This window comes from Ictidomys tridecemlineatus, chromosome X, assembly GCF_052094955.1.
Source record: "Ictidomys tridecemlineatus isolate mIctTri1 chromosome X, mIctTri1.hap1, whole genome shotgun sequence".
Taxonomy (NCBI): Eukaryota; Metazoa; Chordata; class Mammalia; order Rodentia; family Sciuridae; genus Ictidomys; species Ictidomys tridecemlineatus.
Window position 1 is genome coordinate 110,799,631 of NC_135493.1, and position 17,532 is coordinate 110,817,162.

The window sequence follows — 17,532 nt, forward strand, 5'->3', positions numbered from 1 at the left end:
GGGGCGGTAGCGAAGGGGTGGGAGCAAATTCCCAAATGGGGAATATGAAAAGAGGCATCCTCAGAGACATGACCTGCCTTGGGAAGGGCGCAGAGTAGGCCCAGTATCTCGCACGCACGGGTGAGCCCAGGTGAGTAGAGCGTTACTCAGCGCCCCTGGCGGGAAGCCTGGATTTGTCCAGGAGACCTTTTTCGGAAGTCTCCTTTGTGCATAGCAGCCCTGCTGGGTGTCAGCGCGCAAAGTCACCGTTTAATTCCCGCTAGCTCCAGACACATTAGGGCCTCTTTAAAGCAGAAAGCTGATCCAGGGGCTTCCTTCTCGGGCACAGCGGCAGGCACCAGAAGGTCGACCGTCGTCCTGCCCAGCAGGGCGCCTCTTCCTGGACACCACCAAGTTGAGGCTCTCTGGAGACTTGTACCTCACAGGAGCGTTCGCTCCCTAACCATAACCAAGGTACAGAAACACTCCTGGTGACTAGCAGCCAGTCGGGCCACCCGAATCAGGTCCCTGGTCCGGTTCGCTTTCTCTTGGGCCCCCACTGTTCGCAGCCAGCAGTTGGGGCGGGGCGCGCTAGACAGGCCGAGGTGGCGCGCTATTCCTGTCACTGTGAGCTACCAGCATGTTATGTGCGGCGCCCAATCACGCTTTCAACTAGCTGCGCGCTGCGCTGACCTGCGGCCCTCCCCCGTCCCCTAGTCTAATCCCCTAGGCCTTGATTTGATCCTCTACGCGGAACATGCTCACCCCCCTCTGCCCCGTAGCCAGTTGTCTCTGGCCCTCCCGGGTGCCCTCAGAACCCGTCCTACTCGTCCACAACCAGGAGGTCAGAACCCTCGCCCCACACTACCAGAACGCCCGCAGTCAGGCTGCATCTGCGTTTTGGGGCCGTCGGATATCTTGTACCTCCTCTGGCCACCGGCAGCTCGGCCCTTCCAGGTGATGGTGCGCGGCCACCGCCGCCCCTGGTGCGTAGGTGTGGGTTACCTAAATTGGGCAGAGGAGGGGGCTTTGGGCAACGCGCTGGCAGCCTTCGCAGCCTCTGAAACCAAGCCCCACATCCCCTGGAAGACTCCAAATTTCGCGTCCTCGGCTACTAGGGACTTCTGGAAACAGTTCTCAGACCAGATTTTCTCTGAGAGGGGCACGGGGCGACCAGCGGGCGGTCCTGGATGAAAGCGCCCTGGGCTTTAAGCTGAGCCGGCAAAAATGGCCTGCTAGGGTCTTTGCCACTCGTTTAGGGGCTTTGGGGGTTCCGTGCCCTGGGATGTCTCCAGCCGCGCCCGGCTGGCTCCATTCCCGGACCGGCTGTTTCCCGCCCAGGGCATCATGAGTTACTTCCTGTCTTACTGCAAAGCTCATGGCGGCGCGCTGCTCACCGGCTACCAGGCCCTGCGCGCCGAGGGCTTCTTGTGCGACGTGACACTGGAGGCCGAGGGCAGCGAGTTCCCGGCGCACAGGTCTCTGCTTGCGTGCTCCAGCGATTACTTCAGGGCGCTGTTCAAGAGCCACACCCGGGAATCACGGGCCCGCGTGATCCACCTGCACGTGCCGTCGGCGGCCGGCCTGCAGCGCTTATTGGACTTCATCTACACTGCCTGGCTGCCTCTCTCCATGGATACCGTGGAGGACACTCTGGAGGCCGCCAGCTACCTGCAAGTCACCGAGGCCTTGGGGTTGTGTGGTCGCTACCTGGAGCGTCAGCTGTCCCCGGAGAACTGCTGCTTCACCGCCAACGTGGCAGCGCGCTTTGGCCTGGCGCAGACATTGGGCGCGGCTGAGCGCTGCATCGTGCGCCACTTGCGGGAGCTGTTTGCGCTGGGTGTGGGGCCCGCGGGGCTGCTGGAACTGAATCCAGCGTCCCTAAAAGCCATGCTAGGTGACCCCGACGTGGCACGGGTGCCCGAGGCCTGGTTGTTGGGTCTGACGCTGGCCTGGCTGCGGCAGGAGCCAGCAGCTGAGCGCCTGGCGCACAGTGCTGCGCTGCTTGAACGTATACGTTTTGGCCTGGTGCCCCCTGAGGTCCTAAGGCGTGTATACTCAGGCTCTGGTCTTGCCCTGCCCGCTCGGGTCAAGGGCCTCATCATCCAGGCCCTTAACTATCATACAGCACCCTCCCGCCAGCCGCTCCTACACTGTGAACAGACTAGCATCCGGAGCCCCCAGACCCGCATCTTGTTGATCGGGGGTCGCAGGGGGCGGGAGGCGGTGATAGAGGAGGTCGTGGTTCCACAGGCAGCAGCCAGGCACCCAGGCCCAGCAGCTGAACCCCAGGAGGAGGAGGAAGAAGAAGAGATGGAGGAGGAAGAAAAGGAGTGGGAGGTCACCCAGGACGTGGTGGCCTTTGACGTGTACAACCACCGTTGGCGCAGCCTCACGCAGCTGCCTGCACCACTGCTGGGGCACAGCGTGTGTACCGTGGGTAACTTTCTGTTTGTCCTGGGTGGGGAGACTTCTTTTGGCAGCCCCTCCACTCCCCTGGCTGATGGCCCATGGGCGGTCACGGCCCAAGTGCACCGTTATGACCCGCGATTCCACGCTTGGACCGCGGTGCCCGACATGAGAGAAGCGCGCGCCTACTTCTGGTGCGGTGTGGTGGGCGAGTCTCTTCTGGCTGTTGGAGGCCTAGGAGCTAGTGGTGAAGCTCTGGCCTCGGTGGAGATGTACGACCTGCGCAGGGACCGCTGGACTGCAGCTGCGACGCTGCCTCGGGCGCTGCATGGCCATGCAGGGGCCATTGGAGACCGGGATGTTGTGTACATCTCTGGGGGCAAGGCGGGGAGAGGTGAGGGCGGTGCTAGTAGCCTCCGGGACTTGTATGCCCTGGGCCCTGGGGAGCGGATATGGAGCAAGAAGGCGCCCATGGGCACAGCCCGCTTCGGGCACCAACTAGCGGTGCTGCGAGGCGCAGTGTTTGCCTTTCTGGGACGATATGAACCCTTCTCCGAGATCGAGCGCTATGACCCTGGTTCGGATCAGTGGACTCGTTTGAGGCCACTGCCCTATGACCGCTTCTGCTATGGGTTGGCAGTGGTGGAGGAGACTGTGCTGCTGCTGGGCGGCCTCAAGTGGCGGGACTCGCGCCAGGTGCCTACCCGTAATGTGGTGGGTTACGATCTGGACCTCGACCGCTGGGAGGACATTAGCTGCGCGCTGCCCTGGGCCTGGAGCGGCCTACAGTGCGCGGTGCTGCAGCTGACTGAGGGTGGGGATGAAGAAAGGGAGGAAGGGCCTGGAGACTTTCTAGGTTTAATGCTGGGTTAATCTAGTCTCTGTCTCAGGGAGGATGAAGGAAAAAGTCGTGCAACAGATGGGCTTTTCCACAGTGGAATTCTGATAGCAGAGTGGCTTCTGAAGATTGAGGCGGTAAAAGAGGCATTGGCTAAAGGGAAACAGCTCCTCTTGAGTTGAGAATGGGAGACAGGAGAGGTCACATGGAAGGATATATGAATCAGCTTCAATGAACTGGTATTTTGAAAATAAAATGAGCCCTATTTCCCCTCTTAAAGTGGTTCCCTAGATGCCAAACAGTTAATAGCTTCCTGCTCCCTCCCCACAAAAAGGTCAAAAATGTTCACAAAGTTATATACAAATCCCAGAAAATTGTTGGCTATAAAAGCTGTAATAAATACTCCTAGAAGATGGCATTATCAGAATAAATAGTGAAGGAAAAGTGCCTTGGTTAAGCAGTATGAAATCATTGTAGGGATAACTATGATTTTATGAACCAGAGCCACAGTTATAGTTCTGCTCTGATAGTTCCATAAAAATAGGAAACTGAGAGGGGGAAAAATCTCAGTATTGAGACAGTATCCTTGGTTAAATCTTTCCATCCCTGGTTTCCACCTCTAGTCTGCTTTTGTACTGGCTTCAGGTAATTCATCGGTTTAAAGTCATATTTCAGCAAACCTTAGCAACAATAGTCTGTATTTGTAAAAAAATAATTAACTTATTTTTTTGGTGGATTCTCCCCACTTCCCCCAAAAGAATCACAGAGAAAGGAAAGAAGAATAGGTGAAGTTTTTTCTGTTTGTGTAGGTAAGTGGGAAACCGGATTGATTTTTCAAGGTCTCAGAGAAGATACTTGAAAGCTTGAGACAGGTTTTCCTTCTGGCTTGTGCCAACAAGGAGGTGGCAAAATTGGAACTCATAACTGGGGTGGTGTTAGTGCTGGTGGTTGTGTGATTAGGTCACAAAGAAATGTGGTAAGGACTTTGCATGAATAAAGTAGGTGCTTTATAAGGATTCATTAAGAGCTGAATTTATTTGACTTCAGTTTACAATGGTGCCTCTCTCCTAGATTTGAAACTAATGCAATAAATTGTACAGATATATAGTGTTAAAAGATCTCTTTCATGCTAGGCTAGCCACGAGTCTTGTAACGTTTCATTAGTTTAATTTTTACCATTTAAACAACAGAGCTGACTTTACAAAAGTAGAAGCTGCTTAGTAGCAACAGAGCTAGTCTTCCCATCAACTGCTTGCTGTTTACAGGCCATAACCTGGCTCCTGTTTACGTGACACATCCATCAGATACAAATATTTTTAAATTAACATACACATTTGGTCTAGTAAACATCAATAAGTCTAAACACCTGTAACAAGCACACTTCATTTTAGGACAAAAGGTTTTTTTTTGTTGTTTGTTTGTTTTGTTTTTACATATACAAAATCCCACAAATTTAATGTGCATCAATATCCATGCAGTAAATAAATGTTTTTACAAATAGAGTTTTTAAATGATAAAAATATTACACTGGACCCAAAATTCCATACAAACATTAATACATGATTTCTCATCCATTTTGACTAAATACAGGATTACTGAAAATGTGCTGTAGAAAGGCCACTCTCCTGTACAGTTGTGCAAAGTCTGCAAAACGATAGTGATTCAATGGTGGTTTCAAAAGCAAAGAAAAAGATCCCCGCTGTGGAGTTTTACTTTCTCCTCTACAGCAAAAATATTCACTGGCATATATCTGAACTCTTAAAGATGTAAGTACATTCACTGAGCTGTACAGGCAACAGTATAAAGCTGATTAGAAGTAGATTTTAGGATATAGAATAGTAAAGGAGGGTCCCTTCCTCCTCCTGGAAAAAATAGCAAATTGTGACTTGCACGTTATGCAGCCAGACACTAAAAAGCAGCACAGTCATTTTCATGCTGTGATCACTTTCAAAAACGAGACGCTTATAAATGGAAATATATGAAGAGGACCTTTTCATAGGCTTCATCCACTCTATAGAACAATTCATGATGCTAGGAAAAACCTCTAAATTGTTTCTCTCATGGAATTCAATGTGACATCTCTCTGACCATCACCCTCTTGCTCCTTAGGTGAGAAGTACATTTTTATTTTTAACATTGTTTTCTTTATATAATACACATCTGCCTATAATTAAACATATTTTACTTCCCTTCCTGAAGTATAATTAAGTAAGTTCAATTAATGGACTGGGTGGGGGGGGGACTGGAGACTAACTGGAAAGTTGATTCATTTCAGTTTATACCTTGTCATCTTTTAAGAGTTAAGAGTTCAAAAACATGAGTTTGGGCTGAACTTATATATATAGCTGTTAGCTGCCTTTCTGGGTGAGTTAAGTCTGTTTAAAAAAATCCATTCTTAAATTCTTCTGTACACAATCAGCATTTCATCACTACAAAAATAAAGGAAGATTTAAACCAAGAAAATAAAGCAGCTCTATCTTCAATTTTGGTCTTAGTTACAAAAACATCTTACAAAGCTTTGCCCTGATAAACCATTAAGTGTTCTCATAGATTTGGAATAATATTTCCATTAACCAGCTTTCACAAGTTAATAGACTATTAAGACGAATATTAGATACCTGAACTTTTCTTATGTCGATGCTCTTCTAGTTTGCTTAACTCTTGTACGCACACCTACATTTCACAAAAATAAAACTACAGCATTAAACTTTGTGCAATGTTTAAGAAAATTCTTAGGACATTTTAATAAATATAAAAAAGGTTTAAATTCTTTCCCACCCACAAGGATATCTGCACCTGAAAAAATGTGATTTACGTTTGAAGTCTTATTTATATAAAATTAACTTAAAGGGAGAAAAGATGACCTTAGATAGAAAACTGCCTTTTTGTGGTTTTACTACTTGAAGACCACCTGTATTCAGAATTGTTTGCAAAAGTTAATTTTAAGTCATTAAAGATAGTTGAGTTTGCACATGGTAAACATAAGCTGAGCACTGATTGCATATAAAATATACAAATGCTCATTAAAGACAGTGGTATTGTGATCATATATGGTTTGTTTCATATAGTTTGGTAACATTAAAGTATAGCTTGTCAAGTATCCTGCACATTGATATAAAAACTACCTTATATACTTGTTCAGAATACCAGCAGGTACTAGATGGCCTGAAGGCTGAATGCACTTACACATGCGTTTCGATGTAGGAATGAGTGTGTGTTAGAGAGGAAGTAATTACATCTACTTCAGGAGAAATACTTAATGGGTCATTTGAGGTGGTGTTTTGACAGATATCCAAGAAAAGGTCGAGGTACATCTGCTTCCACTGTTGGAATTCTTTAGATGTCAACTCTGGATTGTCTAGGACTTTATCAATAATGGCTACTTCCCCTTCTCTGGCCTGAAAAGCAAAGGAATTCAATGGTTACAATGGGGATAAACTTTTATTCAAGTTTAAAATGAAAAGTTAACAGGTTAAAAAATAATCCAGAAGCTCCTAAAACATCTTTGTTATACACACACTCAGATGTTTAGATTCAAATCCTAGTGTAATTTTTCTACTCCTGATGTATACCTTATGTTGCCCACACTGATTTATTTTTTTTCCTCTGTTTCTCCTGTTGCCCATCTCTGTCTATGGAAACCTTCCTTTGTTTTAAGATCCAGTTTAAGAGCCTTTCATTTACTCAAATCTCCTTAAACACTTGGAGAAAAGGTTTTCTCTTTCACTGATGTCCCTATAATTTTCCATCCCTGCCAATGAGTGGACTTACCACATCCTACCTCTTGAGTTACTTTGGCAATCTGTCCTCCCTTTCTATATGGTAAACTACTCACACAAATACAGAATTCTAATACAAAATTCTTGATAGTTGAATGTTGAATGTTATGATTCTCTTCCTGTAATACGGGGGCTTGTAATGGAGAATGACTCTCCCTTCCACGTTGGTGGCTGGGGCTCAGCTGAAGACTAAGCTTCATCTTGGCATAACTTACAACTATTGACTATGGTAAAAGAGAATCTTCCAGGTGAAAAGTGGGATGGAGGAGAAGGGGTTAAAACAGTATGAAAAGTCCAGTTCTGTCTTTTATGAGATAAAGAAAGGATAAGAAGTGCAGGAAATGTTCTACAGGAAGTGAGAAGGCATGCCTCTCTGCAAGCCAAAGTTGGGAGGAAAAGAATATATCAAGGAGCTTAAGAAGTGGTTTAGTCTTTGAGGTGAGTGGCAGGACATGGAACAGGGCTGGAACTAAGGATGGTAAAAATTGCCTGCGGTAGGATCTGACATCTGTGCTTGGTAAGAGTTCCTGTTAAAAGTCCAGGGACTAGGTGCCTGGGGTGTGGCTCAGGGGTAGAGCACTTGCCTCCCATGTGTGAGGCACTGGGTTCGATCCTCAGCACCACATAAAAATAAATAAATAAAATGAAGACACTGTGTCCGTGTATAACTAAAAAATATTAAAAAATGTCCAGGGACTAGGCACAACTGAGATTGCTTGATCAGTTGTCCTTTCATAATGGAAGATTTTATAATTTATAAAATCTTCTCCCTCCCTCCCTCCCTCTTCCCTCCTTTCCTTCTTCTTCCCTTCATTGAGGATTGAATCCAAGGCCTCTCTCACACATGCTAGGCAAGTGCTCTACCAATGAGCTACATTCCCACCCGATAACCTATTAATTTTCCATGTGCAAAATTACAGGATTCTGTAGTTCATTTTTACAAGTGAGGGTGTTTCCTTTACAGAGACTTTTTCATTTTCATTGTCCCAGATAGTCAAGTACAGCATCACATACCTAATGCTTCATCAATACTTTATTGAACTGAACATTGGCAGTAGCTCATACTCTGTGTCACTAGAAGAAAATGTTGTTTTTGGGGGTGGGGTGGGGATATAAAACAGGAGAAGGAGAATGCCTTTGGTATAGAGCTGATCACTGTAATTATTTTTATGACTATTATAGACTCTCTATAAATCATGGTCTAAGTTACCATTAGGTTTTCCTATAGATTTGCAATAACATTTGCACAACTACCCTACTTGAGGGCTGGGGTTGTGGCTCAGTGGTAGAGTGCTTGCCTTGCATGTGTGGGGTGCTGGGTTTGATTTTCATCACCACATATAAATAAATGAATAAAATGGAGGTCCATCAACAATAAATGAATGAATGAATGAATGAATAAATAAATAAATAAATAAATAAAGATTAAAAAAAAGCTAATTGACTTCCGGGCATGGTGGTACAGGCCTGTAATCCCAGCAGCTTCAGAGGCTAAGGCAGAAGGATCTCGAGTTCAATGCCAGCCTTAGCAATGTCGAGGTACTAAGCAATTCAGTGAGACTCTATCTCTAAATAAAATATAAAGTTGGGCTGGTGATGTGGCTCAGTGGTTGAGTGCCCCTGAGTTCAATCCCTGGTAACTTCCCGCTACGCCCCCCCCCCCAAAAAGGCTAATTGACTGAAAACATGGCTGCTTATTACATGAAATTTTGTCAAAATAATTTATTTAGTTTATCTCTTTGGTAGTTACCTATATTTCAAAATTACAAAACCTTACCAGCATGCTTATTTCTGAAATATTTCCCACAGAAGCCAATGACTTTTTCTTTTTAAAAAATATTGTGCTACATTCTATGTATGAAAGTTATTTTTGATTTTGATTGTTCAAAGGGCCTGATCAGGTTTTTGATGTGGTATACCCTCAACTCCAACCCTCTGCTCCCTATCCCCATATGCACACAGTGAGAGGGGGGCTCACTTGTTTGCCCCCTTCTTCAACTTCCTGTCTCTTTAGTGGTCCCTTGTCCTTGCCACCTCCTTCCTAATCTGGGAGTGGCATAATAAGAAGGCGGGAAACAATGTAAGCACTTATAGAAATGTATAATAGGAAAGTAATATGTGAGTTGTGAACTGATAGTGTAAATAGAACAATTATGCAATTTCTACATGGAACATGAATCACGGTGGCTTCACTCCAAATGTGCTATATGTAGTTCATGCAAGAAATATTCACAAACTATCTTAATTAAATTAGCATCAACTATTGCATTTTTCATGCAACTGTAATAATTATACAAATGCATATTTATCTTAGGAATCAAAAGACTGAGGAATAATACTAGCCCTATGTTTTTTGTAAAAATAATCACACATCCTGTTTTCTCCTAGAACTAAGTCACACAACATTTCATAAGTGTTTTCAGACTTTAATGAAACCTTAACATGATCTCTTTATCAATATACTATGATGTAGGACAGCTCAGCTTCAGTTTTAGTTTCTTATTGTTTATCTCTTTCATCCTCCAGTTCCCTATTTTGTATTGCTTGATTTATAGTATCTGGTCATTCACTTTCAGTTCAAGAATGAATCTCCTAAGAAATATTTCTCTTTTCAATTAATGTCTTACCTTTAAAGTGCTTTTGAGAATTCTCAGCCTGTGTAGTTTTTCATTCATTACAGGATCATTACATCTTTTAATAAATGACAGCTTGTATTCCATCTTGGTTGAAAGGCGATGTTCTCCTAGTGGTGACAGACTGGCTTGCTCCAGTGCCCTGTATAAATCTTGCAATGAATCTCCTAACTTTTCCTCCCTACTTTCACCTGTAATGTTGGGGAGGGGTGGAGAGGGAGAAAGAGAAATAAATCCACTGTAACAAACAATATTTGCTACTCTGAAAAATCTACTAAAAATCAAAACTATTTGAAAAACAGGATAATGAATGATTGGGAATGCACTATAATATTTAAATAACAACAACAAAAAAATCCCCCCAAAACACCCCATAGCTGTTAGTTACATTGGGTAATATTAGATTAGCTATGGGAAACTAATTGTTTTAGAATGATTTAATAATAGGATTCTTTGATTACCAAATATTCTATTAATAGCAAATTACCATATTATATCTTGAATCCATTAAGTTCAAAGAATTAGAGTACAAAAGGTATGCAACATGGAAATAATCTTGTACATAATTTCATTTTTTAAAGAATATCAGTGAATATCCCTTATAATTATACTGATAAGCACAGAAATGCTGGTTAATAGAGCTTTCCTGGTTTATCAATACTGACTTTTACATTTTTCTAGACTTCATAATATGAAATGGCATCATTAGCATACATTTGATTATAAAAATCTTCCAGTAGTTTTATGGACTATTAGGTTTCATATAACTGACATAGTAATGCTTGGTGAATTGTAATAATATAACTACAGTAGCTGATTGTAAATTGTCATCAATATCGTGTTAAAGTGAAACATGGGAATATATTTATATGCAAATATAAGGAAAAAAATTTGACATGTACTAAGATAAGCTACTTAATATTTATGAAGACATGGGAAGAAAATACTCCAATTAAATATTTTTGAGAAAAAATTAAGAGACTGGTTCAGGTAAAGACTTTAGATATAGCTGGACAAATAAATCTCCTTATTTTTTAATTACCTGAATTCTGATGTTATATCAGTGATAAGCATATAAGTTTGTTTATCATAATGATAACCAAAGAAGAACTAGGATTTTGCTTGGGGTGATAGAGAGGGCTGTATCATATTTAATAGGACCAAAATTGAGGTATAGTCATTATATTGTCCAAAAGAGTAAACATGGGATGTTATTTATTCTACCATGGTTCATGTGAATATTTTAGGCTTTCTGACACAGTCTCAAAAAAAAAAAAAAAAACCAAAACAACTCCTAAATGGTTCTAGTTAACATTTATATGTGCCAGGCAGTAGGGTAAATGCTTAATTCACAATCTCATTTAATCCTCACTATAATATTAAGAGAAGGTATATTTGATCTTCAGTTCATAGCAGGAAACAACCTCATTCACGGCCATACTTCATAAGTGGGGCGGCTAGAACTGTAACTGAGCAGTCTGCCCCAGAAATCATGATTTTGAGAAAAATTCTATACTGCCATTTTTTAAGGAACTATTTGAACTATGTATTTAACATTAGGTGCTAAGAGGCTCCCTTAAAATGTAGCATACTATTTTTTTTTTAAAAAATAATATCTAAAACTGCCCCAATGCCCCCAAAATACAGCACCTTAATTTTAAAGGATCACCTTTAGGATCAAAAAGTATTTTTATTTAAATTTCATATTTATCTCCTGGTTCTGCTACTAAGGTTAGCAACTTATAGTAGGTATGATCATTGAGTTTTTCCATTAGAAAATTCCTTCTTATCCATTAGCATATGTGATCACTAAGTCCTCTATCATGAGTTTTAAGTTCCTAACCATATATCTAAATTAGAATTATTATCTGAAAATACAAAAATCCATTTAAATAACAGATTTTTAAATTTTCTTAGCTCATCCTTCAATGTTTTCAACAGCTCCAGGATTTCTTTCAATGGATGGATGAATGAAAGACTATAAAAAGGAAGGAGTGCTTTGTGGGTTAAAAGCATGATGGATGCAATGAGATTTTTTAAAATTGAGAATGCTTTGAAACAAAGAAGGCAGAAAATCATATGGTCATTTAGAATAACTAAATGAAATTGTAAAAACAAGGATACATTTAAACAGCATAATTCCATTTCATAAAATCATAGGCCAGGAAAGGACCCCAAAGAATTGTCCAGTAGTGATCATCCGTTTTGCCTTTAGGCAACACTACATCTAAAGCCAGATTTAATTTCATAGAGTGGAGGGTGAAGTAGAAATGGGAGGCCTATCAGATACGATAATACTGTAGTAGTTAAGGAACCAGGTAGCCTAATGTATTGTCATTTTTTTCAAAAGGAGAAGGAAGGTGATGGGGAAAAGAGGTCCAGATTACAGTGTTAGGATTTAAGGGAAGCAAAAGTATTTTTATATAGCAAATTTGCCATTTTAAAAAAAATTTTCTCCATATTACATAACACTTTAGTGTGTGTGTATTTGTATGTGTGTGTGTGTGTGTGTGTGTGTGTGTGTTTAATTAGACCCAGTTTTTTTTGTTTCCTTTCTCTTAACATTGTGAAATTCTGGGGCAGATTACTGATTTTTATAAGATTTCAGTGTAGTTTTACTTTTAGTAGGATAAATGAAGTTTTAATATAAAGTGATATAGCTATTAAAAATAAAAATTGAAAGTTTTTTCCCATTCTTGATGTTATGGGAGAGAAAAGCATTCAGCCAAAAGACAACATAATTCTACAAAGAATCTGGGTTGACAGCTTAAGAATTGAGTATGGATTTATCTCTGGGCAGCACATTTGAACAAGGAATCACAATGAGACGGAACACAGAAACATTTCCAAGGCAATGAGATAGTGTGGCTCCTATCAGAGATAAGAAAGCCCCCCTCCATCCCATACACATCATACACATATGCAACACTGCACAAGACACAGTAGTGGGATGAGTAAGGATGAGAGACTGAGATGCCAGGCTACCATGAAATGCCACCAATTATTTAACATTTTAAGACTGGACAAAGAGTCCTTTTATTTTCAAAGGAGGGGGTGAGGGGCAGAGTCACATTATAAATCTCATTCACTGTGCTCAACAGTCAAAACAACACAGAACTCAACATTCAAGACAAAAACAGACCTTTATTTTCGTTTATAATTTTCAATTGGTTTCCTTGATTTTTTTTCTCAGATGAATACCAATTAAGTCATTTGGGGCTATTGTTGCAACTGAAAATATGAAAGCACCTTTATTTTCTTCTCTTTTTGCCCTCTTCTTCATCTCCTTCTCATTTCTCTTCAGGCTTCGCTTTCTTTTCAACCCTTGCTTTCTTCTTTTAGAAGAAGCTTGCTTTGGACGAGGAGGCAAGCACTTGGTGAGGTCTGCTTCCCAAATGACTTTCTTTTCAATGTGCCAGTTCAGCCATTGGAACACTGGCTGAAAACCAGCTCTTTTGCAATTTGAATGAATGTTTTCTGAAAGTTGGCAAAGTTTAGACCACATTCAAATCACAGGACATATATAGGAACCTTCTGTGATTCCTAATGAGGAAGTGGATCACTGCTGTAATGACATTTTAATCTGTATCTAATTTAAGAAATCCAGGCCTATGAAAGAATACATTTTCTTCAAAATTATATTTACACTTATAACATGTAAATTAGTCCTGTGTCAGATCACACATTTTTATTCCAATTTCATTAAAGCAGAGAGCACATAAGAAGTTTCCTTTCCTATATAAAATTTCACTAACTGATAGATTTGAGGATCACTATTAAGTGATTAACTTGTATTCTGTGCCAAGGGAGGGTCATTTCTGGCTGTGTTTTACTTGACAGGATGAAAAAAGATTCTCTTAACTATCTCTTTTATACTCTGCTATACTAAGAAATATTGTAAATCTAGAAATGTAGTGGATATCACAACACTTCATTGTATGGTTTTTACAGGTTGCCTATCATTTCTAGATAGTGAAAAAGAAAAGCCCAAAGATAAGATTAACTAATAAAACATACTACTTTGTTGGAATCTCCTGCAAACTGCTTATGAGCAGATGATAATATATTTTTAAAATATCACAAAGTCTTTGGTTGATATGTTTCCTTATATTCAGGCTCAGTGGTTTCCCAAGCTTTTTTCTTCTTGGATTATGCACCCTTACCAGTTAAAAAAATCTGTTGTTGATAACTTATGTACATGTATTACTCTATATTAATAGATATATAAGACATATACAGAAAAGAAATTCAAAAGGGTGAGCTATAAAACCCAAGGAGAAATTCCAAAGATTTTCTTCCTGTGCTTCAATAGAACCCTGTATACTCTTTTCCAGAAACCTATATTTGTATGATTTTCCCATGAGTGAAATTTGTGTCATTCATGTTTTAACTTCCCATTCTCTATCTGACACAGTGCTTTGTGCACTAAACAAATTCAAATGGAGTGTTGGTTTTCTTTATATACAAAGTACTCCAAAGAATGTAGCCTATTTGGTCACTATGTAATTATTAGGAAGGCCTATTGTGTTATATTGTTCCTGTTTCTCTGGTGAAAATTAAGGAGAGAAGAATAAAAATAAAACTTTAGTGACCCCAAATTTCACTCTGGTATCCTCTCAATTTCCCTGCCCCTGCAATGGCAATGTTGAAGGAGAGTAAAATATGAAAATGAAACCATAAGCATACTAACTGGGCTCTTGAGGTACTAAACCAACAATGGTTAATGGTTTCTAGTATATGATTCAGAAGGGAATTGTGCTCTTTTAAAATTGGACAATGATGTCCTCGTGGAAAACAGTTTTTTTTTTCTACAACACAGCTGTGTAATGAGCACAGAAGGTTGGGAAAGGTTAAATCACAAATGGGAGAGAAGGCTGGACATAGTAGTATTAGTCACCAGTCAAATCTGAGAGGCATTTGTTACAACTCTGTGGTTGTAACCACAGAGTACTTTAAGTCTTCCAGGCTAATGATATCAAGTATGCAGAACACTAATCTTGTCACAAAGAGTGATTAGCATTTGCATTGAGACCACAGGAATATTTTATATGAATACTAATTCAGTAGCATGCTACAAAGAATAACTTATTTATGTGTAAGGTGACAATTAAAATTTAAATGGATTTAATGTCTTTGTAGGTTTTATGATGAATATGATTAACTATTGAAGGGTTTACACTGTAATTTGAATTGTTGTATAACTAAATGCTAGCTCTCTTAATTCATGCTTTTATATAACTCAACTAGCTATGCCTAGCACTGTATAACCATGGAGAAGAGAAGGCAATTTGTTATATCTGAAAAAAGTGTAAGATTTTAAAAATCTAGCTTTTAGTTCTCCCTCTGTAATCAATTACCCATTTCACAATTACAAGTCATTTATTTATTTTCTTTTAGGCAAAATAACAATGCCAAACCATTACTATTTGGTAACAATTTCTCTGATGGAAAAAAACTGATTTTAGTGAAGAAAAATCCTTTCTCTTAAAAGAACAGTTTGAGTGACTCTACCAACATTGCTAAGTGTTTTTTTTCTTTTTCTTTTTTCTTTTTTTTTTTTTAGAATGGGTACAGACCATACTTGTAAGAATGATAATACATTTCACAAAAATCAAGTATGGCCTGTGTTCATGTCTGTCAATTCTGGTGTATCACTAAAGCTTACTTCCATACAGATGTGAGGAAACAACCAGAGCTAGATTATATTCTACACTTCTTTCTCTGAATTTCTGCCAAATTCTGTGGTTTAATAACAAATATGTCTTGGTCAAATTTTTAGGGTATTACAATAGATTTTATGACAAATAGTTCAGATGGCAAAACCATGATATCTTTAGTATTGATTTATCAACCCAAAGAAGGGAAGATTCTTTGAAGGACAATCATAAGCATAAATGGCAGTCTAGATTTATCCACAGAATTTAGAAAATTTAAACAATAGACATGGAGGTCAAGGTGCCTCACTCTTAGGCAGGAATTCATAATTGGGACAGTTAAAAACTCAAGCTAAGGGATGATTATATTTGAAAATTAAGGTAAAGTCACCAAATTCCTTAATGAGAAAAAACTAAAATTCTTCAGATCATAAAATTTTACTATGACTTAAACAGGGAAAATGACCCAAAACAATTCCATTAATATTAAAAGCCAATAAAATGCTTTTTGATGGAATTCTACATACCAGAACCATCTTTTTAAAAAACACGTTAAAATGGTTAGAGCACAGAGGCAATTGTAAGGCAGATCAATGTGATTTTATTCACAACACAAATTCCATTTGTGAGAAAGAAGCATAGATTACTTCTTTTTAGAAAGATATTTACTATCAAGCATACTTAGCAAATTATTTAGCTATCTAAAAAGATATCTGATACCAACTGGTCATATTTTTATTTTTAAGTAATTTATATTTTTACAGGTATTCACATTATGCAATACCACACACTGTAGCAACAGGAAGAAAAAAAACATTTCAAAATACAATGTTAAATTTCTGTTCATTGCACAGTATGAATTATCCATTAATTAGCATTGAAATCATTACAGTGTATCTATCCAACTAAAGTAAATTTCACATTCACCACAAGAAAAATAAGCACTATTGAGCCATAGGGGTCCCAGTTACATTATATGAAATAATATCTGAAGCTAGTTTGAAAGACATCCAGACAAAATACTTTCAAAAATGAAAACCACAGCCTATAGATTTGGAATATTTTACAGAATAGAATAGCTCATGCCTGTCCTAAGAGGCAACACCACTTGTATACAAGTGCCAAGAAGTAAGGAGAAAGTTAGGATTTTAGCTGAGGAGTCTAATAAAGCCTGGAATAAGGAATTTCCTTCATTAGTGTCACTAAAAGCAGTCTCTGTGTTGCACCTGAATACATTTTATAATAGAATAAACATATTAAGTTTCAGAGCAAGTTGTGTATACCTTGCCTTAATAGATTACACTTAATTTAGTACAATACAGCACGTCAAGTTTTAAAAATGCAAAATACACTTAATACAGAATTTGTTTCCTCTGCTTTGCCTTAAAGAAGCCACCGAAGAGTCCATTAAACAGCCAGGATTTTCTAGTTATTGGAGCTGATCCCTCTCATTTCCTGGTGTCAGGAGAATACAACTGAGGTGTCACCACACAGAGCCCTTCCCCAGTCAAGACCCTTTCCCCTTCTGTTTTCCCACAGAAAGGGCAGTTTTCTCTTATTGTGCTCCATCTTGATTGGCTTTGATCTTATGCTAGTCCCACTGTAGATAGCTCGAATTCTTCTTAAGAGTGGCCTGCCCCTCTTAATATCCCTGTAGAAAGGCCCCCAATCCAAAAACACTTGATGATCTAAGCTTTTTACAAGTCTGTTTTCTGTTATAAACAGCAAGGACGAGGCCATTTTAGTTGCTTGCAAGAGGTTGATGTTGAGTCTGCGCCGTGCCGACTCTCTCCGATCTAAATTCTCTAAACATTAGCTTATCAATCTGTGAGTCCAATGGGTTGAGTGCCAACAGAAGTGGATCCGATTTGGCATGGAGAGGTTCTACCAACTCTCGCAGTGTATTAGCCTAATATGATAAAGCAGTGATACAATATGATGAAAGACCTTCGAGTGCCATTATTCCAAAGCATATTAGTATTTGTATTAGAAATACCATCATGCAATACCCATGAGGAGAAAATAGAAAAATATGGCTAGAACTGCATATGGTTTTAATGCCATAATGTCTTTCTGTTGGCATGCAAGTCTATGTGGCCATAAATGGGATACTTTTTGTTTTAGTTTGGTTGTTTGAAATGCCAATCTTCCAAACATACACAGTAACACCTCTAAACTTGTATATGCATATCTACAATTTAAATCAGAAATGTCTATATTAAAATGATTAGTCTTTTAAA

The 17,532-nt window shown here is 39.8% G+C and overlaps 2 protein-coding genes across 6 annotated transcripts in view; one reads left to right on the top strand and one right to left on the bottom strand.

Moving 5' to 3' along the window:
- The first annotated feature begins 596 nt into the window (after positions 1 to 596).
- On the top strand, positions 597 to 4,246 carry Klhl34 (kelch like family member 34). Its single transcript, XM_005334817.5, has one exon. It carries the CDS (start codon positions 1,327 to 1,329, stop codon positions 3,259 to 3,261), a length of 1,935 nt encoding a protein of 644 aa, XP_005334874.2. The 5' UTR covers positions 597 to 1,326; the 3' UTR covers positions 3,262 to 4,246.
- The window catches only part of Cnksr2 (connector enhancer of kinase suppressor of Ras 2), a 263,374-nt gene continuing 250,084 nt past the window's right edge, over positions 4,243 to 17,532 (bottom strand). For 4 of the 5 annotated variants that reach the window (XM_040268915.2, XM_040268994.2, XM_005334818.4 and 1 more), the window contains 2 exons: positions 9,633 to 9,829; positions 4,243 to 6,624 (listed from right to left, as the gene is read on the bottom strand). In XM_040268915.2, coding sequence (XP_040124849.1) covers positions 6,409 to 6,624; positions 9,633 to 9,829 — 413 coding nt within the window. In that variant the 3' untranslated portion in view covers positions 4,243 to 6,408. Of the gene's footprint in view, positions 6,625 to 9,632; positions 9,830 to 15,006; positions 17,202 to 17,532 lie in introns of those variants that run through there. The other variant, XM_040269078.2, reaches the window with a different exon arrangement.

Excerpts from the sequence above, each read along its gene's own strand:
- Klhl34 (XM_005334817.5), top strand. The coding sequence starts at position 1,327 with ATGAGTTACTTCCTGTCTTACTGCAAAGCTCATGGCGGCGCGCTGCTC.